The sequence below is a fragment of the Lepus europaeus genome, chromosome 13, assembly GCF_033115175.1.
Source record: "Lepus europaeus isolate LE1 chromosome 13, mLepTim1.pri, whole genome shotgun sequence".
Lineage (NCBI taxonomy): Eukaryota > Metazoa > Chordata > Mammalia > Lagomorpha > Leporidae > Lepus > Lepus europaeus.
Genome location: NC_084839.1, coordinates 26,921,952 through 26,949,328, shown reverse-complemented (window position 1 = coordinate 26,949,328; position 27,377 = coordinate 26,921,952). Strand labels below are relative to the sequence as shown.

Sequence of the window (27,377 nt, the reverse complement as noted above, 5' to 3'; positions counted from 1 at the left end):
GGCGTCCATAGTGCACCCTCGTCCCCCCCGCCCCACACGCCCCAGAGCCCCATTGACCTTGAGGTATTAAATACTGCTAGACACACAAGTCCAATCCGGGGGTCCACCTGGACCGACTGGAGACCTGAGGGGACACCGTGGGTGCCTCGGTTGGCCGTGTTTAGCCCAAGGAAGGCTCCAAGTCCACCTCTTGGCCGCATCACCCTGCTCGGACACAGAGAAGGGCAGGAGAGTTTGTCCGGCAGCCTGTTGCTCCACGTGGTTTTGAACCATGAGAAGCAGCTCTGAGTCCAAGGCAAACTTTCTCACGCACCTGATGCCCTTGCAGGAAGCAAGTGGAAGGGACGAAGCCCACCACTGGGGAGGGACGTAGGAGTGCTCCCTCACCACGCTTCCCACTCGTGTCCGGAGACAACACAGACAGAAGCCAGGGGTCTCATCAGAGCCTCGTCACCACTATGCAGCCACTCCCAGGCTGCGCCAGCTCTCGGGATCTGCCCAGCAAGAACCAGGAAAAGCCACCTCTACTCTTCACTCAGCTCCCACAAGAGAAAGAGGCCAAGAACCCACATGGGAGTGGGAGCTGCAGCTGGTCACACGGGCTGCCATCCACAGCAGGCCAGGAACAGCTCCGCCTGGCTACTGTGGCTAAGGCTGCAGCGTGGTGGGAAGGAGAGGGAAGGGCGTGGATGAAGCTGACCTGGTCCCTGCTTCTGCTGATCTCTGACAGCAAGGCTTGGGGGGAGGAGGGGGCCTTCTGAGGGTGGGACATTCCTGCTTGGGTGTCTGCCTGAGGGCATCCAAGGACAGAGCATGTTCTTGCTACTCCCCAGAGGGCTGGAGGCCAAAAGGTCAAATCAGAGGTGAATTACTCAAAGGCTCAGCCTCTGACAACTGCAGGTGCCCTGGGCTCTATGAGCCGGCCTGGGGGGAGCAGAGTTAGACGGGGATGGCAGGGCGCTGTTGGTTTCCTGCATATTCCCTCCAGAGGGGCTTCCCCTGCTCCCCCCCACCTCCCCGCCAGAGGCCAGCACACCTGCAGTCGAAGCCCAGGGTGGCAGTGGTGAGGCTGGAAGGAGATGAAGACTTGGTTTCCTGCTGCCCCCGCAGCCAGAGCCATGGCTCCCCGAGCTGCTCCTGGCTGCCCTTCTCCGCTCCATGTCTCCTAAAGGCAGGCATTTTCTCGCTTAGCCCCAGGTTGGTTTCCTTACCCCACAAGCTCCCTGCTCTCTTTGCCCAGCCCCCACACCCACCCCAGGCCCCCCCAGGGACCCCGCACCGCCCCTGGCTGCCGGAGCCCGGATACGATCGCTCGCCCACACCCCAAACCCCGGCTCTGAGCAGCTTCCTTTCTCAGAAGACCTTGCAAGTTGTCAGAGGGCTCCACTGCTCGCCACAGTTCAAAAAAAGAAAAAGAAAAGACGAAAGAAAACCCACTCGGGGAGACGCAGGTGCAAAACGGAAGCCTCCTTTGACATTTTCAGAACTACCGGGGCTCACGCTCGCCTTCCACGATGGGAAAAACACAGTTCAGGGACCGATGCCGCCGGCGGGCACCGCCCCGCGGGAGGCCGCAGCGACCCTACTGCTCCTTGGTTTCCTTCGCTGTGTCTTCGCAGTTGTCTTGCTCGTCCTCCTGGACCAAGAACTCCTCGGGGGGCCACCGCAGCTCCCCGCTCTCCACCTCCCCCTCTGTGGGCTCCACCACTATGGAGGGCAGGCGGTCCTTTAGCTTGCAGCAGCGGTCGAAGTCTGACGGGTCGGGGAAGATCTGGAAGGCAAGCAGAGCGGGCACCGGTCAGTCCGCGTTTGCAGAGCGAGGTGCAATACCCGCCTCCCACGCATGCGCCGGGGTCGGCCAGGGACCCCCCCCCCCCACCGCGGCTGCTGCGGTGCGTCTGAGGCTGGAGCCTGGGCAGTCAGTCTAGGCTAGGACAAGACAGGAAACAGTCCAAGGCCGGGCTTTGATTCCCACCCTTGAAGCCGAACATCTGGGGGCAGTGCCACTGAGTCTTGCGGGTGGGAGTGACTGTAGTCTTTTATTTGCACATAAAAGACTTCCAAATCACGTCATCACAGTAAGTCACATCTCTGCAGCTGGCCATAGCACAAAAGAGGCGCCCTGGCATTCAGTGTGGCCAGTAGGAGCTGGCTAGCAGGTGCTCACAGGCAGCACGGCCGTGCCGGACACAGGTGCTGCTGATGCTACCGCAAAGATTCCCTGGCTTAACCAGGCTGAGTGTCCTAGACCATACAGGCTGGAAACAAGTGATGGGTGGAATGGGACTCAAACCCGGGGTGGTCTGACTTCCACGCCTGTGCCCCGACCCCACGCAGCCCCTCAGGGTGAGAAATGATCCCGGTGTCATTGTAAAGTCAAAGATTAAACAGAGGCATAGCCGCCAGCCACAGTCCATCAGCTGGGAACAGATCCTTCCTACCTTCTGCACCTGCAGGCACCTCCCAGCCTCTCGCCGGCTTAACGCCTGGAAGAGTCTGCAGTTCTTTCCAGGGTCTTGTCAACATAGTGGCGTTTTGTAATACCTACTGTGTGTCCTGCCTGGAGCTGGCCGAAACCTCAAGCCAGGCTATAAAACCAAGGGCCAGGTCTGCTCTGTGGATTCCCACTGCACTGTGCACTGCCCTGTGGCCACAGCTGACCCAATTCTTTGCCCAGCAGCTTAAGTGTTTAATCTGCTGGGCTGCTGGTCCCTTGCCACTCACAGCCCACGGCCCGCGGTGACACATCCGAGAGCTGGAGAGGAGAGCCTCTGTCTAGAATGCCAGGGCTCACGAAATCCCAGACATAGCAACTTCAAGGGCAACTGAGGCCCACAGGGGTCAGAGACTGGCCCAAGGCTGTAGAGCTTCTTCAAGGCCAAAGAAAGGAAAGCCAGATTTGGGGTGGGAGGAGAAAACATGGGGAGAGAACCTGGGGCTGCCTCAATAGAGACAGACCCATGGCAGCCCACAGGTGTCGTCCGTAACCAGCAGGTGGAAGAAATGCTCTCCTACGAGCCCGGCCTCTCCACCTCTCATGTTGCTCTGAGGGTGCTGGTCCTACTGCACCCCAGCCCCCTGCAATGCTGCCCGGCCCAATCACACTCTGACCACGTCACAGGCACGTGGGGCTTCGGGGAGTCATGGGCCTCTGTGACGTCACCCCAATCCCTGCAGACGAGTGATTATTAACCATTTATCCAATAAAGGCCTATTGCTGGGGATTAAGCCTTAAGCCAGCTGCACAACCAGGAATCATTAAAGACTTAACAAGGCTCATAAAACGTACTGTAATGGCAGCCAGACAGAAAACAAGCCACGGAGGGGCTGGGCCAGGGTGGGTCAAAGGCGGCTGGGGAAGCTGACCCCGGCTCTGGGCTCTCTCCACCTGCTGCAGCCAGCCCAAGGATTCTGCCATGGACTACGCCGGGCACACAGACTGGCAGGTGCTGTGTGGGGAGCGGCTCAGGCGGGCTGGTTGGGCCCCCTCCTCACTTCTGTGGGGTCGGAGTCCCTCCCTGGGGGCGAGCGTCCCAAACATGAGCTCTGGGAGGGAGCAAGGCACACCAGACTGGAAGGCAGAGAAGAGGTGACAAAGCTTTTTAGACACCAACTTGCTGCAGCCTCACTGCCACCCTATGGACAACAAGACCCTGGGGACTCTGACGGTCACATGGCTGAGCCGGTATTCAAACCTCGCTCTGCGGTTTGGGGAACCCGTGCCTTTTGAAAAATATAGGGATGCCCCTGGGTCAATGTCTGCAATTCACAGAGAGAAAGCTGACGAAGCAGGTTGAGGGAGACTCTAGGGCCGAGTTAGCTACTACAGGCACCAGGAAGGGCGTCTGGGTACCCAAGTTCAAAAGATGAGTTTGCCGTCCGGAACGTGTCCTAAACTTTCAGGGCCCCGAGGCAGAGCAGTGCGATGTCACAAGGAGATTGACAGCGGGCCCTGCACAGCTCCTGGCCCCTGCCTCCTTCCTCTGATAGCACCAGCCTAGGGCTGAACCTGCCTGTGGGCCTCATGACTGGAAGAGGTGAAAAGCGACATTGGAATTATGACCACCAAGCCCAGGGAGAGGGAGAGGGAGAGAAGCAGGGCCGGGCCGGCAGGAGGAGGAAGAGGACAACCGGGGTGGGAGGCATCGGATTTTGCTTCGGGCTGGAAGTCAGTCTTTTGTCGGCTGAGGCGTTCACTTGGTAATACACGGGTCCTCATTCCCTATGACAGCAAGTCCTTGCATTCCCCGTGCCTCAGTTTCCCCCTTCCAGGAATGGTGTGGGCAGCTTGTCCCACGAGATGGGTACAAGTTCTTGGCAAACACAAGGATGACAAAATGCTTTGAGGACATCAGCTAAATTCAAATTCCAGCGTCTTCCTTGGCACCGTTTCAAAAAGACTGCAGTGTGTGTCCCCTATCCAAGCAAGGGACAAGGAACACAGTCATTAAAATAGCTCCAAACAATGCCTCTCCTACCGAGAGCTGCACCACTAGGTCCTTTAAGTCCCCAGAGGGAAGTCTGAGTTGAGCTTCTGGTACGGCTCAGTTGCCAGGGAACTTTGACCCCCAAATTCTCAAAGCAGGCACCATTAACAATTTTTTTTTTTACAAAGCTTGTTAACTGTATATTTAAAAATCACTGTAATAATCAATCTCGCCCTCCCCTGAGAGATTTTATCAGATTCTACCCATTTGTGCTTCTGAAAATTGTAGCTCTCTCCAAAAACAAATAAAAAGCACCCAGAACCAAAACAGCTTCTGGTTTCCTCTCAAAGAGACAGAAAGCTTTGCAAAATGTGGCTGAGTATCTTGCCGGCACAATCTTATCTCCGACAGCTGCCTAAGAGGCTGACCCCACGGAGGTCAAGATTTTTCCACTAAGTCATGCTTTTTAATCATCTAGGCAGCAGAAAAATGAGAGGTTGCAACTACAATTTGCAGGGTGGAAGAGACTGTGGAAAAAAGGACTGGAGTCCAGCTCGCCACGCGCATGATGGGTAGGGTTGAGGTGGCTGGCCGGGCGGCCCGGCGCGCTGCTGGCCTGCAGGAACTGGCCGAGAATAAAGAACTGCCCCCTCCCCAGAAGAAACTGCTTCTGGCAGACCTCTTGCCCGACAGAGTCCCTTCTGTTGGGACTGCAGAAAGCTCAAACACAACACAACAAAACCTTTTCCTTCTGTATCAAAAGCCTCTAGGAGGCATTTCCCACTCGCACTCCAGGGCGGGGCAGGTCTGGCAGCACCGCCCCCAGCTGAGATCAATCAGCACTACGCCTTCCCCCCCTGCCAACACTGCACTCTGCAATCTGTCACACCAGGCCACCTCGACTGTTGGCTGCTATGACACTAAGGAACACCAAGTTCCCTCCTTTGCAAATAGGATGAAATCTTTAACTTGTGGGTGGGCAGAAAGAGCTCCCATCCACTGGATCCTTTCCTAAGTACCTGCCAGAGCTAGGGTTGGGTCAAGTGGAAGCCGGGAACCAGGAACTCAATCCAGGTCTCCCATGTGGTTGGCAGGGACCCAACTGCGTGAGCCACCACCTGCTGCTTTGCAGGGTGCACACCAGCAGGAAGCTGGAATTGGAAGTGGAGCCAAGGCTCAGACCAGACACTTTTATGTGGGACGTGGACGTCTGAACCTCGAAGGCAAACAGCTGCTCACCAAGATCATCCTGGGTCCAGCAGGCCCCACTGCACAGGAAGAGCAGGTCTTGGGGATGGATGGGAATTTCAGAGGGAAGATTTGCCAGGTGGCCTCTGATTCCAGCCAGCCCCAACGGTTCAGGAACGCACGTGGATTGACTTGAAAGGTCAAGGGTGCTTCAGGACCATCTAGAAAGCAGCAACTGGTGTGATGCAGTTTAGAGGCCAGAGTTTGTGGCTGGTTAGCTCCGTGCTGTTCAGTGGAACATTCTGCAGTAATGGTAGCCTTGTCTGTGCTATCCCATACCTACAACTGCTGGCCACACATGGCTATTGAGCACTTAAAACATGGCTGGCATTTTAAATCATATTCAAATATTGTTAACATACATGTATATATAAGTAGCATATGAACATAAATGTGATATAAATGTAAATGGCTACTTATGGCATCGGATGGATGGTTAAGCCTGACGATGATGAAAATAGGCCCATCTGGGCCGACTCGGGGTGTTTGGTGACCTGACCGACACAGGCGGCCCCTGAGAACTCAGCCTGGGGCAGGCCTCATTCTGGTGATGAGGGATTTGTCAGCAGGCTTGATGCTTACGTGGAAACACTGCCCGTGAATCGGCTCCCATTTCACCCACGGAGGGGAACTGAAAGGCAACACCGGGCCTCCAAAGCCCCAATTTGGGGACCTGGCTATCAACTGTCTGCTTCTAAGCCAGGTGACCTAAACCTGGCTGCCTCTGGGTTGGGGAGAGGGGAGGACTGGCACCTGGCATGGAAAATGTGAGCGATTCTGGCGGGAGCCGCCCTGCCCTGTGTGGGCATCCCTGAGCCAGCAGCTCTGACAAACAGCCGAGCTGACCACAGAGAGGGCAGAGGGCACGGCACAGAACCGAGAGATGCTAATGCTAATGGGGAAAGCGGACACCGGCAGGTGGAGGAGATGAAAGGTGGTTAACTGGACACAAAGGGCTAATGCAAGCTGAGAGCTCCGGAGCTGGGGAGGAACCGAGCAAGGAGGAATGCTGGGGGGTGAGGGCAGAGGGTCCGAGAGAAATAAGCAGGCTACCTCCCCAGGCTCTGTGCACAAAGCCGCCCAGTAAGCCCCTGCCCTCTCTAGTTGCACAGAGGAGAAAAGAACCCCAGGGCTGCTATGGAAAACAGCTGCACCCACAGGCAGCCCAGAGTCTGGAAGAGCCGGCTTTTGCCCAGCCCCCATCTCTGACTGCCTCTGTGACCTTGCTGTGGTCATTTCAACCTCACTGCCTCCGGCTGAAGCGAGGACGCCTTTATTCACAGACGTGGCTGGAGCGGTCCCGCGGTGCTGACGTTGACGTCAGAGGAGGTGGGGGGGGTCCCCCGGACGTCTGGCCCAGCCCCTTCCTCACCTCATCTGTAAATTCAGGTTAATCGGATTAATGCTAATTCAGATCCTGTGGGCTTTGCAGAGAATCAAGCACAGGTATGTGTGAACACGCTCTATAAACTCTCAGTTCCTAATGCTGGCTCTCATTCCGCAAAGCTGGGGTCCCCACGGAGCATTTCCAGGCGGGCCTGCGAAGCCAACAGCTGCAGCCCAGGACAGGAGCACGTGAGCAGCTCTCCTGAGCTCGTGCTCACAAACCCTAGGCCAGGTTCTTTGGAGGAAGGGCTGTGACCTCCCCACTTCCCTCTCTGAAGGCGTGGGCCAGGTCGGCTGCAGCAGAACCCCTAGATCTCCCAGGGATGGCCCTGCAGCCCAAGGTCTTCCCACTCCACACCTCCTCCCTCACGCCGCAGGCCCTGCACCTGGTACGTCAGACCCCTCCTGCCTCCCAAACGCTGGGTTTCTTATTTTTCCTGGAGAACAACAATGGATCGGCCTTACGTGTTTATTCCTTCCTAGGAGGGGCTGGCTTGTAACAATGGGCAGATCTCCCCCTGCATCCTGCACAGCAGCCAGTGCACAGGAAAACCCTGCCCCGCCCCCCCCCCCCCACGACGCCATGTGCAGGCAAGAAATGCCGGCTTTGAAATACTTGCCTCCTGCTATTTTATTATAATTTTATTATGATTACTTGCATTTTACGGACTTCGCAAAGTGAAGTGCAGATGGTAAAACAGACAGGACTGGAGGAAGGGCAGGGGAGCTACTGGCCGGACTCCGGGACGGATGAACAGTCTCTGTCTCTACCCAGTGGCCAGGGCTCCCTGCCCATCTCTCAGATGCTCCACTCGCTCAGAGCTCCCTGGACTGGGGCTGTGGAACGCCCACCTCACCCTCTCCTGCCCGTCCCTGGTGCCTCTAATCCAACAGGGGCCTTGAGTAGGGATCTGGGGCTTTACAACAACGGCTGGGCCTCCTTCCTCTGGATCAAAGGTGTTTAAGCCTCCAGCCCTGAAACTTGAAAGAAAAGGAAATCCTGCGGATAAACACCATCTTTCATAAACATCTCTCAAACACACACCCATCCTGCAAGCCGGGAGTTCCAAACGCCAATTCATTAGTGCTAATTGCTACTGATAACTCTGGGCCCAGTGAATCCATGAGGCTTGTGGAAGGTTAGAGAACTCTCTCAGGTCTCTGGGGGCGGTGAGAAGAGACTGCAATCATCTGGAATAGGTGATTTCACAGCGGGTGCCTCACCAACTGCATCATCAATGCCCTCTTGAAAGAAGTCAGGGCTCCTAGGCACCGCAGAGGCCTCTCTCTCTCTGCAGCTCCATTGCCACTACACAAACATCCCACGTACACACCTTGTCTCTCTCAGGAAGCCCCCCAGGATCCACGTCAAAGAGGAGGCAGGCAATTCCATTTTAACTTAAGAGCACATAAGGTTTATTGAAAAGGTTTCACATACCACCTTGCCACTGACATTCAAGGCCAGTGCCAACCATCCCCTCATTCTTTGCTTTGGAAACTAAAATTGTGACTACTTTGCCTGGTCTTCTTTAGAAGGGAAAAGATGCCTTCCCATCTTTAGAGTCTCCTTCCTAACTCCTACCACATGGCTTCCAAAACAACCCACCCCGGTGTGCAAACACCTGTACCGTCTCTGAGGCCTTGCCGGCAGCCCTGCCTGGCTCTCAGTCAGTACCGCCTCTGCACACCACCAGGCCGGCTCACCTTGACCCCAAAGTGAGACCCATCAGCTAATGACCCATCGGCAGTTAAAATAAAAAAGTTCCCCCCAAACAGGAAGCTTTGCCTGATGTTCACTCCTGCAGAAGGCCTGGAGAATTTAGTTGATCCCAGTCGTAGCACTGATGCCAACAACTTAAGCAAGCAGGGCTCTCCCTGTTCCTAGAGCTACACTCCTCTCAATGAAGCCCCTGGGCACTGACCGAGGAGCTGTCATGCACTCATCAAACGTATTCTCAGTCTAGAGCAGGGGATCTCGGGATCCCTTCAGGGAGAGAGTATCCATGGAGTTAGAATTTTGTCATAAGAACACTAAGCTGTTATATGCAGTTCCCACTGTATGGGCACTGCACCAATGACACAACGACACTGAGTCTTGCTGCTGGCACCTTCGGAAGAATTATTTCAGGGGCTACAAAGTGTGCTTGTTGTCCTTGTGTTGTTCACCATGTCACGCTCATGATTAAAATGAAAACAAAGTCTTGATGTCCTTGATAAAGCGGTAAAAATTCGTACCTATGAGATATTGACCCAGACACTTGATTCCATGTGTGGTAGGTGGAGTGGAAAGGCAGCCAGCACACAGTGACGTGCAGCGGGCGCCTTGAGGACAAGCACTGGTGGCACTGAGCTGGCGGCTGAACTAGCCTCTTGATGCGTGAACACCGTTCTCACCCCCAAGGACGACTGGCCGACAAATCGTGGTTACGCCGACTTGGGTATTTAGCAGCCATTTTCTCAACATTGAACACACTATGTCTGTCACTTCAAGGCAAGTAACTGATAGTATTTGTTACCTGTGATAAAAATAGAGCTTTCAAGCGAAAAATAGAATTCTGGGAAACTTGTATTGGCCACCATGAGCATGACAGCTTCCTAATACTTGAAGACATTGACGTGTCCACTGGAGCCATTAACCAAGGTGATTGTTTAAAAATTTTGTATGATGAAATGTGTCAACCCTTGGAAGAGCTGCACACTCGGGGAACTCACATTTTCCAAATGATCAGTGCCTTACCCAGAAAACCCAGCACAGGTAAAAGATTCACTCAATGTGTAAGACAGGCTAATGGATTTTAACAGAAGAGCATAAAAAAGGTGTTCATAAGTTTTCAGATACCACATTATCACTGACAATCAAAAAGAACCCCTGAGCCGATGTTTAGTGAAGTATCACAGAAATGTCTGACAACACTGTGAAAATGCTTCTTCCCTCTCTACTACAGGTCTGCACAGGCCAGCTTTTCTGAATTTACTTCAACACACATGGCAACAGAGTGGCCAGAGAGGCACATGAGAGTCTAGACATCTCCTAAGCCAGACATAAAACCATCTTGCAAGAAAATGTAAAACAGCACCTCTCTTCTCACCGAACTTGTTCTGTTTTGGAAAACATGTCTATTTTTATACAAAAAAAAATTATATTAACGTGCAATGGCTTTATTATTCAAAATGAATTAATAAGATTTAAAAATTCAGCTTTAATTTCTTAAACAATAAATACCAAAAGATTTACTCCACATAAACAAAAGCTCTTTGGGTGGTCCTAAATAATTTTTAAGAATGTAAAAGGGACTGAGATTTTAAAAGTTCGAGAACCATTGGCCTGGAGAAAAAGAAATATGCTTAGGAAGACGACCTTGTAAGTCCAGTCTGAAAGACAACAGCCAGTACTTCAAAAGACGCATACATAATGGAACGAAAAGAGAAATTTATTTTGGTACAGAAAAATTTGAAATCTATGCATTCAAAGGGCTTTCAAAAACTTTATGAAAATGGTATTATAAGAAAACTACACCTAGGTTTTGAACATTTTTTGCACCAAAATAGACTTATCTTTCTACTCCCTCCTCCACCAGCTTTCTGAAGCACCCTCATATTTTAAAACTCTAGAGGCGGATGTGTTGGATGTGTTGTTGAGATCACAAACGATGTCCTCGCAAATCCGAGGATGAAATGAGGAAGGGAAGCAGGTGTTTAACCTCAGTGGGTCGAGGATGGAGGACTTCACCCCACTATTCAACTTTCTAACAAGAGAAAGCCAAGGCCTGCAGAGCTGATGTGAGCTGCTGAGATCACACAGAGAACAGCAAGGCAAGGACTAGAAAGTAGTTATCCAGGCTCTCAACCCATAATTTCTCTGTGTTGGGGCATTATTGTTATTATTTATTATTCTTGTTCAAAAGGCAGTGAGACAGAGAGATATCCCATTTGTTGGTTCACTCCCCAAATGCCTGCAAAGGCCAGGACTGGGCCAGGCTGAAGCCAGGAGCCCAGATCCCAGTGCAGATCTCCAACATGGGCAGCAGAGATCCAAGCACTTGAGCCATCACCTGATGGCTCCCATGGTGCACATTCGCAGGAAGTTAGAATCGGAAGCAGAGCCAGGACTCAAATCCATGTGCTCCGATATGGAACACAAGCATCCCAGTGGAGATGCCAAACGCTCACCCCCCGTGCAGAGGAGTTCTGAGCCTGGTGTCACTGGCAGTGTCCACAGAACACCTGAGTGACCCAATATCATGCTACTGAGGAGGACAACCACATCAAGGTGCCTGGACCAATCTTGGAGCTGCCCTTTCACTCTGAGATGCTATGATGCCACAGCTTTGATTCTTAGGACCATGTAAATGTCTGTGTTTTCCAAGCTTTCTGTTTGTGTCCTTCCTAAAAGAATTTTGAACAACTATTCCTTCTTTTTGAATGTGCTACGCCTTCTGATATATTATGAATATTAACACTTTAAAATGATACCTTTATGGCACTCTTAAATGTGCTCCATGGATTGGCCGGTGCTGTGGCTCACTAGGCTAATCCTCCGCCTGCGGCGCTGGCACCCTGTGTTCTAGTCATCCGGACGCCAGATTCTGTCCCGGTTGCTCCTCTTCCAGTCCAGCTCTTTGCTGTGGCCCGGGAAGGCAGTGGAGGATGGCCCAAGTGCTTGGGCCCTGCACCCGCATGGGAGACCAAGAGGCGGCACCTGGCTCCTGGCTTCGGATCAGCTGAGCTGGCCGTAGCGGCCATTTGGGTGGTGAACCAAGGGAAGGAAGACCTTTCTCTCTCTCTCTCTCTCTGTCTAACTCTGCCTGTCCAAAATAAAAAAATAAATAAAAAAACCATGAACAAGCTCAAGTCAAATATTAGATTATTCCTTTCTTTATTTGAGACTATATTTCCATTCTACTTCTCTGTAGAATTTTTTCTTAATATAATGTTTATGTTTTAAAATTTTTAGTCACTAGCTTTTTCTACTCCACTGCAATAAAAAGACTCATTTATGTAAATAAATTAACATTATAAAAAAATGTCCCATGACTGTAAGGCTTTGTTAATGAAAGAAAACAATCCTAGATTGGCTTATTGCAGCTCTGAGAGCCACATGCATCAGAAATAGTTCCAAAACACAAAGGTAAAATTTTATTGATTTGGTTCCTCGCTATGATAGATGGATGATTTATGGGGCTTCCTAGAGAGTTACGTTTGGAACAGTCCACTTGTTTGAGGCTCCTAGGGTTTCTATACTTGGGGGAGGCAGCTTTAAAGATCTGGGAAGGTGGGCAGGTCCTTCGCTTGTGGAGAGGAAACAGGGTGAGCGCCATGGAAAGGCAGGAAGAGGAAACGGGAGAATGTAAGCAAAGCTGCAGAAGGGAGCTGAAGATGTGGAAATGGAGTTCCTGAAAACTCTGCCCGCCGACGCGTTTCTTGGAAAGTCTCTGGGCGCCCCAGGGGCAGCTGTGCTCCTGCGTTAGGCTTTGTTCAGATGGGAAGTGGTGGACACACAGAAGCGTTACGAAGAAGTAATTTGGCATGAAAATCTCCAGTCCCAAAGTGCCAAGGAAAATAGCCAGGAAGGATCCTGATAATTAAAGTGCCACATTCGAGGGAACAAACATCCAGAGAAATACAGAAATTATAATTTAGTGCTAGCTGAGCTTTAATAATGCTTCCATCTAGGACACACTCAACTTTGCAACAAAAAAATTCCTTCGGGGTAACGCCAGGGATGTCGCCTGTAAGAGCCACACTGTGGAGCCTGTGCTTGCAAGGCTACATCATTCCTGTGAAATCCACATACATGTTACATTTTCTCTTCACTCGTGTGTTGAAATTCTATCACTCCACAAATAGAGAACCTGTATTACATGCCATAGGTGTGACCATCGAAATGCACAAACTTCTTCAAGTTGTCTGTGTTAACACCTAAATTAACTTCATAAACCACCAGGAGTGTGTGGACCTCTCTGGAACACTGGCCTGGGCTGTTTTCGTGCTACAAAGCCCCTGGAGTCTTGTAGAGTCGTTGGCTAGAAGCCCCTTGGGCACTGAGCCCAAGACTCGCAGGATGTACAGCTCAGCCCCTAAACTCCAGGGAAGCAGTATTCCTCAACCATGCACATCCCACGAGCCACACCCGGTAGCCCAGGAGAACCAAGATGTTTCTGGGACCAGGAATGCATCCTGCTAACCTTTGTGGTTCTCCAGCCCAATGCAATGTCACTGGGCTTCAAGGTCATATGGCTCTCCAATGTCATCAAGAGAATGAAGGAGACAAAGAAAGCAATCGCTGACCCATACATGTTTGTCATCCCGAAGGTGTGTCAGGTACATGATCACCAGCTATCTAGCAATGCTGGGTAAGCATTAGCAATTGTTGTTTTCATGCTCAATAACCAGTTAAAAACCACATTTCCTAAATACGTCAACATAAACAAAAACCTTTCTGGCTCTACCCTACAGCTCCTCCATTATCCCCTCTGTAGAGCTCACACCCCTGACTCTATTTGCTCCAGCTTTCACTGCTGGGGGCTCAGAGTTTGATCAACTCTCTTATCGATGTTTTCTGTTTTTAAGTGCTGTATAATCAAGAGGTTTGATGATGTCGAATCTCTTCGAGGCAGTAATGATAATTCCAGGAATTTAGTCCAAGGAAACAAACCAGACTCGTGTAGAGATTTATGTAACATGATGTTGAAAGTGTTACTTGTAAGAACAAAATATTCTACAACCTAAATATTCAGCAATAATAAATGGTGCATAACAAGAAGAAACCCAATTTTATACAGAAAATCAAATGACAAGAACATGAATACAACATCATATTCAGTGGGAAAAGGATTCACTATAGCATACATGGTGTAATCAATTTTATTTCTTAAATATAAATGCATTAAGAATACTGAAACCAAACGTATCAAACTGTGTCATTGAGAGGAATATGGAGGTTTCTTTTTTCCTCTTTGTACTTCTCTCATTTTCCTGAATTTCCACTAAAATAAATATTACCTTTATAACAATAACATCTAATTTCTTGTTGGTCTTTTGGCTAAGGTCAAGTGTATACTGAAAACACACAACACATGGACACTTACCCTGTCCCGTTTTGACTCAGATATTCTATTCCTAAGAATCTCATAAATCATGCACAAAGATATACCTAAAATTTCTATATAAATTATTATATTATTTGTATATAAATTATAACTATATATATGAGAAAAATATAGGAACTAAAAGTTTCAGCAATTAGAGGATAATGAAATAAGTTGGGTTTTGGTTTACAATACTGTAAAGTTATTAAAAGGATAGCTTTGGAGCATTTATTTTCATCTACTTGAAAGGCAGAGAAGAGAGAGAGAGAGAGAGACAGAGATCTCCTTTCCACTGATTCACTCCCCAAATGCCTGCAACAGTTAGAGCTGGGTCAAGCCAAGGCCAGGAGCCCAGAACTCCATCCAGGTCTCCCGTGTAGGTGGCAGGGTCCCAAATACTTGAGCCATCATCCGCTGCCTCCCAGGATGCATGAGCAGGAAGCTGGATCAGAAGCAGAGCGGCCAAGGCTCACTCCTGGTTATGGGATATGGATGTCCCAGATGGCAGCTTAACCCACTGTGCCACAACACTTGCCCTGGGAGCATTTTTAAGATGAACTGTAAAGACCTGATACTGATGATTTAAATGCTGCTAAGATTGCAGGCACATGATGGGCATGTAAGAGTGTAAGTGCATTGGAAAATAAAGGCAAAAGATGCTAAAACACTAATTGTTGTGATTTATGTACATGCTGATTGTATCACTACTAGAGAAGAAAAAATGTCAAGAAGAAAATAGAAATTCCACAATAGGCTATATTACTTTTTTTTGTTTTTGTTTTTGTTTTTTTGACAGGCAGAGTTAGACAGTGAGAGAGAGAGACAGAGACAAAGGTCTTCCTTTTCCATTGGTTCACCCCCCAATGGCCGCTGTAGCCGGCGCACCACACTGATCCGAAACCAGGAGCCAGGTGCTTCCTCCTGGTCTCCCATGCAGGTGCAGGGTCCAAGGACTTGGGCCATCCTCCACTGCACTTCCCAGGCCGCAGCAGAGAGCTGGACTGGAAGAGGAGCGACCGGGACAGAATCTGGCACCCCGACTGGGACTAGAACCCGGTGTGCCGGCGCCACAGGCAGAGGATTAGCCTATTGAGCCACGGCGCTGGCCCTAGGCTGTATTACTTTTAAACATTTGAAAAGTAAATATATAGATAATAAAACACATACTTGATCATTGAAAATATGAATTAACACAGAGGAGGGAAGGGAAAACTTTTTCATAATTATGACACTCTAGGGGCAGGTATTTGGTGTATTGATTAAGATATTGTTTGGGTTGGGGCCAGTGCTGTGGTGCAGTGGGTAAAGCCACTGCCTGCAGTGCCGGCATCCCATATGGGCATTGGTTCTAGTCCTGGCTGCTCTACTTCCAATCCAGCTCTCTGCTATGGCCTGGGAAAGCAGTAGAAGACGGCCCAAGTGCCTGGGCCCCTGCACCTGCATTAGAGACCTGGAAGAAGCTCCTGGCTCCTGGCTTCAGATCAGCGCAGCTCCAGCCATTGTGGCCAATTGGGGAGTGAACCAGCGGATGGAAGACCTCTCTCTCTCTCTCTCTCTCTCTCTCTCTCTCTCTCTGCCTTTCCTTCTCTCTCTGTGTAGCTCTGATTTTCAAATAAATAAATTTAAATATATATATATATATATATATATATATATATATATATATATATATTGTTTTGCAAGCCTGCATCCCATCAGAGAGCCTTGGTTTGAGTCCCAGCTCTACTCCTGACTCCAGCTTCCTGCTAATGCACACCCTGGGAGGCAGCAGGTGATGGCTCAAGCAGTTGGGTCTCTGCCAGTGGCAGGCCCAGACTGAGTTGCTGGCTCCCAGCTGAGGCCTGGCCCAGAGCCAACCGATGCTGGTATTTCAGGAGTGAACCAGTAGATGGGAGATTTCTGTCAATCTCTTTCTGTCTCTCTGCCTCTCAGATGAACAAAACAGAGCTTATAGAAGAGGAGTTTTCACAATTATAAAACATTTGTAGGATGAAAAATCTACACATGGTTTGCAAAAATTTTTTGCACCAAAATAAACATCTTTTAATTCCAATTTTTCCATGAACTTTTTGAAGTCTCCTCACATAGGACTGTGTCTACAACAGATATTTAGGAATTTGGGAGAGCTAAGGACATCTTTCAATCCAGGTTGGACAAGTGCTTTGAGCTCTCGAGAATAGATGCATGATGAAATCAAAGTCTATTTTAAATTCTGTTGGAGAACAACCCCCTGCCCCTTCCCCCAAATCAAGTTAGGAAAAAGCCAGGCCTAGACACAAACCTCCTCTGAACTTAAATATGTGATAGCCTCTCTACATTATGTGAAAGATCTAGAACCTTCCTTCCTGCTGATTCCAATGAAACTTCTGGCCAAAAAGCAAGCATTGCTACTGTTTCAGCAAAAATGCTAAGTGGCCTTTCTTATATGGTCTGCCCGACATGAGCTAAGCACAGTGCAAACCAATGCAGCCTAGTGGGGAGGGACTGGGGCTCAAAACGCTCAAGGTCAAAATGCCAGCTTGACAACAGCTTAGAGAAACTTGGGGCAAATTAGATTTCTTTCAGCATGAGCCCGTGCCTGCAGAGGAGTGGAGCAGCAGGCGTGGAGGTGGGGGTGGATTCACTGATGTGGGATCCTTCTGAGGTAGGCCTGGGGCACAGGCAGGACAGGCAGCAAGGCAAGAGGCCGGCGGAGGCAGCATAGCAGCTCCCGGGCCCCAGCAAGTCTAAGCTCTGTGTGAATGAGGGCCTGTCTTCACATCCTCCCAGGCTTATTTCAGCACTCACTCCCGCAAGATCATTCCAGGACACTCACCAGACACCCAGGAATAGCTCTTGGCTGCAGTCACAAGACTTGCCACCCAAACGCACCCCTCTCTCTCCTGAGCTGTACAATCCTTCTTTCTCTCCAACGCCGGAGACTGAAAAATGCTGATCCTGTAAAAATCCACGCTATGGGATTGCCAAGGTAAAGGGGGTGGTTCTCATGGCAGGAAAAGGAGAGAGGAAGGGCCCAGTCCAGCACTCCGTGCTCATGAAGCAACTGTTTATAGGGTACCGTGCCCAGCATTGCAGGAACAAAGAGCGGTCTGAGACACAGCCCGAGGCTCTGTGGCAGGGCGAACACATGGCCCCTGGCAGAGGGAGCCTGCAGGCCCAACACAGACCCTTTGAGAGAAGGCCAGGCTGTGGGTTCTAGCGTGCAGCACGTGGCTGGGGAAGTGAGGAATGCTTGTTCTCTCCTTGGCCAGGCTACAGACTCGCTGTTATGATCTGGGGTACACAGGGGAACAGGGGACCCTCTACAGGGCCTCCCACTGTGCGGAACATGGCATTGCTGTCAAAGCGTTGCGTGAGGGAGGGGAGGAGCTGTGTCTTCACACAAGGCAGACCTGATCGGACACAGCGAGGGGAGGATTCACAGACAGGAGCAGCACGGGCAGACCAGGCCGATGTCACTCAGAGGAGCCCGGAGCTCCGGGGCCCCAGAGGCCTGTTTTAGATTCATAGCAAAGGGAAGGAGAGGGATAGGATACACAATGCTCAGGCCATTGCAGTCAATGTCTCCTGCCCAGTGTTCTGGAATTTCAGCTGTATGTCTCTCCGGGGATGACTGCAGGTTTTAAGGCTGAAGTTGTGCACAGGATTTCCTGATGACCAAGGGACTTGCACGCCACTCAGCAGGGCCTCCCAAGCTCTCGAGGACATGACACAAATGTAGCTGGTATGTCCAGAATGGCCTCACCAACAGGGGCTGGTGGGCAGCAGGGGGCGTGACTCTGAGCAGGACCGGGCTTGAGGGCTTAACCCATCCCGTGTGTCAACACACATTCGACATGGGAGGAATAGCATGCGGGAGCCCGGCTCAGGGGAGAGGGAGTGAAGAGCAAGTGCTGATTGGGAGTCCTGCCAACCCTGCGAAGCAGGGCTGCAGTTGAGGCTCCCAGACTGCAAGAGGCAAATAACAGGGTGGAGGGAGGAGAGGTCAGCCCACCACGCCCGCATCCCTCCACCAGAGCACCAGGATCTCACTGGCTCCTCCTTGGAAGGCTCTGGGGAGTTGCAGCTCTGCCGATCAAAGAGAGTGCACCTGCCTCAGCACTGCATGGGGGGGGGGGGGGGGGGGAGGGATCACACCTTCTGGTTCGCACAGCATCCTCCCTGGCTTCCCTGGGAAGGAGAGCCCTCCTGGGCAGGGGTTATGGGACCAAGAGTCACAGCAGAGGGGATCCAAAGGGCAGAGGGGAGGGGCCGGGGAGGAATTTCAAGAGCTGTGGGAAGGAGAAAGGTATCAGCCCTGATCCAGGTGCTTGGAGGAGGAGCGGGGTTCAAGGGGAAATGCAGAAGCTGCACCTGTGTCTGGGCCTTCTGGAAGGTGGCGGAAGCGTGCAGCCTCGGCAGAAGTCACGCGGCAAGGCCAGGGTCCCAGGGCCCCTCAGGCAGTGGCAGCACAAGTGCCCACAGGCAGCTGTCCAGGATCCTTCTGCATGCAGAGCCCAAGCCAAATCAGGCACAATGTGGAGCAGGGTCCAGCAGGTGGGAAAGGAAGACGGTGCTGGACAACAGACCCCGGAGGTCCCAGGTGCAGCGCAGTCACCAGAGAGACCCACCCCCACCCCCAACCAGCTCCACGCTGGCTGCTGCCCACAACCTGCCCGAGACTGCTCAGACTTTCTAGTAAGCATTTACTAGCCCAGCCCGTGGGGCGTCGTAACTCGCGCCAAGTGAATGTGCAGACTTGGGATCTTACTCACTCTGAACCGACTCCACAGATGGGAGGCAAGACAAAACAGGTTCTGCTGACTTTTGTAGATGCTCACAGAATGGGCAATATGCAGGGTCTGCCTGAATCTTTCAGATCAAAAAACATCTACCTGAGGCCTGGGTAAGCAGGGCCGGAGCTCCCTAAGGAGGCTGGGGCAGAAGTGCAGGTGCTGGCTTCAGAACCAGGAGACTGCGTTGCAAGAACCACTGTCCACTTAGCATCTGCTCTGGGAAAGCACTGAGCACACAGCCACCCTGGGTGGTGGCTGAAGGGTGCAAAGATGATAATAAGCCACCTCCTGCCCTCCAGGACCTGGGCAAGGGGAAGATAAGGCAGGACCCGCATCCTCAAAGCCCAGCCTGGCATCACTGGAAAGTACAAAATGCCACTGGTGTTGAGGAAAAGGTCACATCTGGCACCAAGAAATCAGGAAGGCTTCCTTGTCGGCAGGCATGCAAGGTGAGAGCATCCTGGCCAAAATCCAGCGGACCACTTATTTGATGACCTTGTTCCAAGGTCACTTCATAAGCCCAGGATTGTACTTCATCTGCCAAGTCTGGATTGATGTCTCCTTCCCACTCTCAATCCCTTGGAAAAGCAGGTCTGAGTAAAAGCCATGTACTATTCTTATCCTCGGGAGTCAAGCCAAGAACATGGCTCCAAGATCCTCCGCTCCCAGCTCCGAGCCGGGCCCCAGCATGCACAGTGGACAAGCTCCAGCCAAGGGCCGGGCCCAGCCAAGCCCCAGAGCTCTGGTGGGAATGTGTTGAATTGAATGGAAGTAGCTTTGAGGGAGGCCAGACAGCATCTGTCATTCGATCATTGTCAGACCAGCTGAGGGCAGGGCCCCGCACCTGGCACACACAGGGGCCAGTCTAGGGATTTTGGAAAAGTTACACACAAGATAAAGCTGCCCTCTCAATGTCCTGGTTTTCATTCAAAGACCAGCCCCAGTCTGACCTCCCTCTTCTGAGCCTTCTTACACTCCATCAGATGTCAGTGTTGCTGCCCGTACTTAGGTGGGCGGTCACTTCCGTATCCGCTGTACCTGCATGGACTGTAGCTGTTGTTGCATTACCCAGACCTGCATTGGCTGTAGCCTTTACATCACCTGTACCTGGATTAACTGTCTTATCACCTCCACCTGGATTGACTGTCGCTTCCATAATTACCTGTACCTGGACTGTCTCTTTGGTGTCACCCATACCTGGACCAATTGCCATTTCCATATCATCTGTACCTGCATTGGCTGTAGCTGCTGTATTACCCAGACCTGGACTGACTTTCCTTTTCACCCACACCTGGATTAACCACCACTTCCTATTGCCCACACCTGGATTGACTGTTGCTTTCGTATCACCCATACCCAGATCGACTACAGCCTCTGTATCCCCTCACCTGGACAGGCCAGACTGCCTGTGTCCAGGTGTGTATGTGGATGCTGGTTTCTCACAGCAGGTCACACACAGAAAATGTCCAGTAGATGCTGCGTGGCCGGATACTACAACCTCTCCCTTTCTTGTCAACCAGCACCCCAGAGACCTTCTGGAAATCACCTGTGGCACTGTGGTTTGAAGTTCCAGGGAGGACACTGGAACTGCTCCGTGGCCCTCACCAGGCAGGAGAGCTGATTTCCCGAGAGGCTGTGCGAACTGGACCCCCAGTGCAGCAACCCCAGATTTAGGGACTTTGCCCAGCAGTGTTGAGACATCTCCGGAGCCCAGAGGTGGTTTCATTCTCCTCCTGCCACTGCAGCCCTACCTCACCCTTCCTCCATCGCCGCCTGCCCCAACACTTAGGCCCAGACAAGGGCGACAGGGACCTGAAGGTCTGGGAAGATGGCCCTTGGTCCTGGGAGAATGTAACAGGCACACACAAGACAGAGTGAGGACTGAGTTAGGGAAGGTTCCGTGGTGGAAATCTAACCCGAACTGAAAGGAAACCTCACCTGTAACCACCAAGAGATTCGGTCTGACTCAGTGGCTTGGAAACTGGTATCCAAAAACAGCCCAGCTGGTGAGCCAGGAAACTTCGCTACATTTCCACCTGCTGTGCAGCCCTCAGCTGCCTTTCTCAGACCCACTCTGGGCACAGGGGGGTGGGGCATAAAACCAACCTCGAGAATTCTCCCCTGACCCCCTGGGCCCATGCAGGCTAACAGAATCCTGGTTTTCCAGCCTACACGGGGCCTGCGTGCACCAACACAAGACAAAGCGGCTTCTTGGAGCTCCACCCACCCACCCTAGCTGCCCTGTAGTCGGGCCCCCAACCCGAGCTTCCTCCTTGGCTCTCTTGGACCAGCCTCTCCCCAGAACACCCGCCCCAGAATTCTGTTTGTTTCTTTACAAAGTCAACGCCCCTGGAACGGTTAGTTCTGAGGAAGGACCCACCAGAGCAAGCCCAGACTCCAGCAAGAAGCAGCCCAAGGAGCAGACACAGGGTATACGAGCAGAACAAGGCTCTGGGGCTGGAGACCCAAGTCTCTGGCTCTGGCTGAGGCTGTTTGCCCATCCACGAACCAGGGCAAGCATTCCCCGGGGGGAGCTACAGCGAAGGTGGATAAGGTGACACGCAACGTGCTTGGGCATGGACTTTGCATCTGGCGCATGGACCCATCACACCTTCGTTTGTCTCTCCTGGGCCAGTCACCCTACACGTGTCCCTGGCCCCAACATCTTCCCTTAAAAACAAACTGCTCCCTCCCCCAAACTGAACAGCCTAGGAATTCTCCCTGCTAATCCGAAATCTGTCCACAGCCCCAGAGGTAAGGGATAATGCTCCATTCCTGCCAGGCACGGGGAGCCAGCAAGAGCAGTGGGGCCTGGGTGCAAAGGGGCCTTGGCTCCTTTCTGTGGTCCTTATGCTTTGGGATCCCGAAGTCAGATTCCAGCAGCAACACCCATGGGGAAACAACTCCGCAGCTCTAAGGAGATGGAACATTACCGGAATCAGCTGGCCAGGTATCAGCACTAGGAAGAGAGCTGGGCAGCTCCAGCCACTGCCCCATGACACCATCCTTCCTCACAGCCATGTGTCCATGGCCTAAAGCATGGCTGGGAAGGCAGCTCTGAAACACACAAAGTGCGTCCTCCTTTGCTGCTGTGAATGGAGGAGTGCACAGAGCCAGACGGCTAATCAACAGCCATGACCGCCTCAATACCGCCTCTCACCAGGCTGTGGCTCCATCATGATCCCATGAGGTGAAGACTACTGTTGCCCCATTTTACAGATGAAGAAACTGAGGCCTACTGGCATCCGGGGACTTTGCTGAGATCACACAGCTCTTTACAAGTGGCACTTGGAGGCAAAAGCAAGTCTGCCTCCATCCGCAGCAAGAGCTGTGAAACCATGTGAAGAGTCAGCGGGACTTCCATACCTACCTGGTAGGAAAGGCCGTCCTTCCGGGGGCTGAGGCCAATCTCCTCCATGGATGGGGTGTTCATCATCACCTCGGTCATCTCGGCCGATCTCAGATAGTCAGGGCTGCCAAGAAACCCAGACCCAAAGTCAGCAAACACAGGCACTTTCACGTTCCTCCTCTCGGGTGCGTGCGCTGCCACGAGATCAGGGGAGCGTCTGGAGACAGGATGAGAGGTATTCGCAGAAAAACAAGCTCGCGCGCTCTGAGGAAGTGCCTTGCAAACCCACAGCAACAGGGCTCCCAGCACCAGTGGACAAAGCCCACTGCCCCTGGCAAACCGCCGTCGCCCTCCTCTCCTGCACAGGAGACCCCTGGCACAGAGTGACCCTGGGTTTCCTTTAAGTGACAGCACTAGGAAAAAACCAAAACAGTAGACAGCTGATCTCTCTGTCTATATGAAAACCAATCCAGCCAGGTCTCCCTCTCCCCTCCAACTAAGCATACAAATAACCCTCATGAATTTTCCAAAGGGAAATTGCAAATCATAATTACACAATAATGGTAACAGGTCAGCCTCGGGAAAACAAAGCCCTGCACGAATCCCCCTGCCTACATTTCTCTCCATCTCTCTGGTGCTCCTTTTGGCAAAATGTCCCACTGGAAGCCCCAAGGGGTCAGCTTTTCTGCAAGGTCCGCATCTGTCATCCAACCCCCTTCTCCAGCCCGAGCCACGGCAGCTGCAAGCTCACAGCTTGAAAAACATCCCCTGGATTAAAAGCCTTAAGGATACCCGGACTCTGATTGCAAAGGAAATTTCCAGAGGGGCCACGCTGGCCCACCAATGGCTGACATGTGAAAGTGCTTTGTACTCTGTAAGCCGGATACAAACGTCTCATTATCCTAGCACCAGCTCTGGGCACACACAGGACCCTATGTGCATTATGCCACATATACAGCCCAGACCCGGGTCCCGGCTACACAACACCCAGTATTTTCACCATTGCCTACGTGTGAAAAGGTGAGGCAGGCTTTAGAGGGAGTCTACCTAAGGGAACAGGGACGCCAGACTCCTCGCAAGGTTCACACACAGCGGAGAAATTGCATTGGATTTGGGAGCAGAAGCAACGGGTGCTGCCCCTCAAGAGCTGAGTGATACAGAACAGGTCCTAGAATCTCTGGGAGTCACAGGTGTCCTGTGTTCGCGTGTTACTGGGATGTTGATGTTGGGTGTCTCACAGGTAAGGGAAGGGCTGAGGTCTCAGGGGAAAGGTTGCAAAGGTTACTGCTCATCAGCTAGCTGACCCTAAACCTCAATTTCACAAGGGGCAATATTCCCGATGGGCTCTGCCACCACAGGGGAAAAGTGGCCAACAGGCTGCAAACCCCAGCCACAGGACACCTGGCCGCTCCCTCACCACCGGGTGCAGGGGCACCTGGGCTCCTGGAGCGGGATGGGGGTGGGGGTGGGGGTGGGGGGCCGGGATGAGTTTCGGGGTGGGGGGATTTTTACTTTGCGCGGAGAGTTCAGTCCTCTCTCTGAACACAGGCAGGCTGGGGCGGAGGCGAGAGACCAAGGGAGGATGTGGCAGAGGACTGGATCCGGGGCCAGGACCCCCACGGCACAGTCTCTTCCCGGGCCGCACCCCTCCCTCCCAGAGGAATGCCCAAGCAGGAGAGGGCTCTTCTGATGTAGGGGGGCTCGGTCCCCACTCGAGGCTTTGGCGCGGGCCCCGAAAAGTTGGGGCAAGAAGCGTGAACTTCCCGGTTTCCAGGCTCGGCAGGACGGCGCCCCGAGACCTGAGCCCGTTTCCTCTCGCAGGGTGCCGAACCCCGACCCCGGGGCCTGGCTCTCCACAGCCGCACCTTCGGGCGCGCTCCGGGGCGCTTGCCCCTAGGTCTGCTCCCCAACCCCAGCGCAGGAAGGAAGAAGCGGCCAGCGCGCGAATCCCCGCAGCCAGGGCCTCCCTCCGCACCCTTCCCTACCCGGGTCCCCCGCCGGGGGCAAACCTCCGCCGCCGCCCCTCGGCCCAGCTCGGGGAGGGCGGCTCCTCGCCAGCAAAGACCGGCACTGAAGGCTGGGCGGGTTTGGGGGGCCACGGAGCGAGCAGGGGTCGAGAGTGTGCTGCGTGGGGCGCTGCTGTTCGTGGCTTCAGTGGGGTTGCGGGTGGGGAGGGCGTCTCTCTCCCCCTGCCCGAGCTTTGCAAAAGCGGCGGCTGCACCAGCTCAGCCCCGCTGCAGCCTCGACGCCGAGACTTGCATGCAAACAAAAAGAAAAAAGGGGAGGGGCCCGGCAGAGCGGGAGCCCCTGCGCCAGGGGGGCGTGCGCCTCCCGCAGCTCTCCGCAGAGAGGGGGTCTCGGGGTGCTGGGAGGGGGGCTCAGAGGCAACCCCTGGCTCGACGCCGCCACCGCTCGCACCACACACGCCCTCCAGCAGTCACTCCACAGAGCGCTCCGAGTTCACTTCCTTTGTCTGGATGCTCTCAGCGCCACCTCCCCCCACCCCCACCCTCGCAACCTTGACGTTGACTCCTGCACGGGCTCGGGCTGCGGGTTTGCGCGGGGCGCGCACTCCCCCGGCTGCACTCGCCCCGGAGCCACGGCAGCGAGACGGGCGCCCGCCGCGGGCACCGGGTACTCACCAGTGAATGGGGAAATATACAGACATGAAGTCCTAGGGGAGGCTGACCCGCGCCCTCGTGATTGAAAAATGGTCACCGCGTCCCGGGAGAGGACACGGGTGCAGACGGGCGCGGCAGGCGGCCGAGGTGCCGGGCGTAAGCGGTTCCGCCGTCCAGAAACAGCCCCACTGCCAGCGGCGTCGGCGGAGCGCGCTGAGCTCCCCGCTCACCACCGCGATCCCGGCCCCACAAAGAGCCCGGGAGGCTGCATTTATAGGGGAGGGGGAGGAGCCTGGTCCCGAGAGGCCCCGCCCCCTCGCCCACTCCTGCAATAACGTCACCAAAATCATGAATGGCTTGGGCGCTCGCAGCTCCGGCGGGCGGCGGCTCGGGGACGCGCTCGGCTCTGCTCCCCCAGGGCCGTGGTTTGCTGCAGCTCCGGGCCTGGCCCCTCCCCGCGACTCGCACGCGCGCACACACGCACGCCTCGGGCTGGAGTTCAATGTCAGCGCGGCGCCCGCAGCGCGTCCCTGCACCCCCGGGGCCCTCCGAGGCGACCGGGCTGAGCGGGCGGGATCGCCGGGGCCGCTCCGCGCCGGCGGAGGGCGCAGTTCCTTCAGCCTCGGTCCGCGCTCGCAGACCTGGCCCAGCCCTCGGGGCCCCCTCTTCGGCATCCACACCTGGACCAGGCTTCTCCGCGGCGCCCGGGACGCGTCCCTGCTCCCCCCCGTGCTGGCTGTGCGAGCGGCTGTGCGGCTGCCGCGAGCCGAAAAGCGTCCGATTCGTGGGAGAAAGGATGTGTTGTCGGCTTGGGGTCTTTCCGCTGTGGAACGCGCACTCGCACCAGCGCACCCCACGAGCCTCGGCGCCCAGATCGGCGCGAAACAGTCCCTCGCTGCGTGACAGCCGCCACAAAGGGGGTCGGGACGAACAGGTCCCGCGCCTCCCAGGCGGGCGAGCGGCGCAGCCTGCAGAGCCGGGACGATGAGAGCCCGGCTGGGCCACTGGGGGGCCTCCGCGGCCGTGACGCCAGGGGCGGTTTTCAAACACTAGGCAATATGAAATCTGCTTTGAAGACAGGCGGTTTTGGAAGGCAAGACAGGAACTATATTGAACCCCTGTGTACGTGCTCAAAAGTGGGAACACAGACGTCTCAGGGGGGAAAGATGCAGGAATGAATGGGAAGGGATCAGCAGGGGCAGGGTCCTCAGAGGCGGGGGGAGGGGACCCTCGTGATTCCATCAGTGCCCCCTGTCAAAACCAACCCAAAGAAAACACAATTGATAGCTTTGCTGTCGTCAGCCCTTCCTGTATTCAACCGGAGTAAAAACTACACCCAGAAACGCGGCTGCTTCCTGACAAGCCCCTAGCTGCCCCCTCTACCGGAGAGATGCAGGAGCACCCCCCACCCCCACGGCTCCCACGCACTAAACCAGAAATCCATCAGTGCTGCCAGGAGCCGCCTCTCGCTCCCCTCGCATTGATGTCCCGATTGGAGGGGGAGGGGGAGCTTTTGCAGAGAGGTGTTCCTGCTTCCAGGGGGCCTGTGGGTGCCTTTTATACCCTCCACGTCCTTGTCTGGGTGTGACTTGTCCAGGCAGGGAAAGGCAAAGCCAGGACTGGGAGTGCAGGTTTCCGGGATGGGACTTTCCAGGGCCCTCCGAGGAGGGTGCTGAGCCAGGCCCCCGGGGGCCAGCAGGGCGAAGCCTTCTGCCAGCTCTGCCCAGGAGCCACCTCCAGCAGGGGCTGGGCAGAAAGGCTGTGGCGGTAGAGCCACTTCACTCATCTGTGGTGATGGCTTTGTGACACTTTTCCCAACTCAGGAAGCTGACCTCCGCCTGCCCCTCCCCACACAGGTTCACACACACACACACACCTGAGCCTGAGAGTCACACCGCCCGGCTCCGGAAGAGGCTGGGAAGTAACCCCTGGGAAAACTCCTTAGGGTCACTCTCAGAGGCCCCTCTTGGCGGAACGTTGTGTGAATGCCGTTGTAGCTGAATCTCACCTCCGTCAGGAAGTCAGAATGGAAAATGGGCCTTGGGTTGGGACCTCAAACCTGTCTCTCCTCTGGGACTAGAGCAACATCCATTCGTTTGAAAATCCAGGAGGCCCTATGCTGAACTCTGATGCAACCATAATTAGTGTGCCCTTTCTCAATACTGCTACTACTTTACATAATGGCCCGCACCTTTTCAAAGCATTTTCATTATCTTGGCTTTCAAGAGTGTGATAAGGTTAACGAAGCAGTCCCCAGTCCACAGACCGGCAAACTGAGGCTAAAATAAGTTATCAGACGTGCCAAGGATCGCAGGGCTGGAAAGCGGTGGGCCTGGGCCTGCCACTCAGAGGTGCCACTCAGTCCCATTGCTCGGCCTCACTGCTTTCCTTTGCTTCTCTAGAGAGACCCGGTATTTTAACCTGCACACTGACCAACGCTCTATGCAATAGGTTTCTATCCCTGCTGCCTTTGAATACAAGAG

The 27,377-nt window shown here is 53.6% G+C and overlaps 1 protein-coding gene across 1 annotated transcript; it reads right to left on the bottom strand.

Moving 5' to 3' along the window:
- Positions 1 to 1,277: 1,277 nt before the first annotated feature.
- On the bottom strand, positions 1,278 to 25,122 carry LBH (LBH regulator of WNT signaling pathway). Its single transcript, XM_062209200.1, has 3 exons — positions 24,916 to 25,122; positions 22,295 to 22,397; positions 1,278 to 1,771 (listed from the first exon to the last, which is right to left on the bottom strand). Exons 1-3 carry the CDS (start codon positions 24,939 to 24,941, stop codon positions 1,583 to 1,585), a joined length of 318 nt encoding a protein of 105 aa, XP_062065184.1. The 5' UTR covers positions 24,942 to 25,122; the 3' UTR covers positions 1,278 to 1,582.
- Between the last annotated feature and the right edge of the window lie 2,255 nt (positions 25,123 to 27,377).

Coding starts and splice junctions, on each gene's coding strand:
- LBH (XM_062209200.1), bottom strand. CDS start 24,941: ATGTCTGTATATTTCCCCATTCACTG. Junction 22,398..24,915: donor GTATATTTCCCCATTCACTG/GTGAGTACCCGG, acceptor GTTTCTTGGCAG/CCCTGACTATCTGAGATCGG. Junction 1,772..22,294: donor AGGACGGCCTTTCCTACCAG/GTAGGTATGGAA, acceptor CTTGCCTTCCAG/ATCTTCCCCGACCCGTCAGA.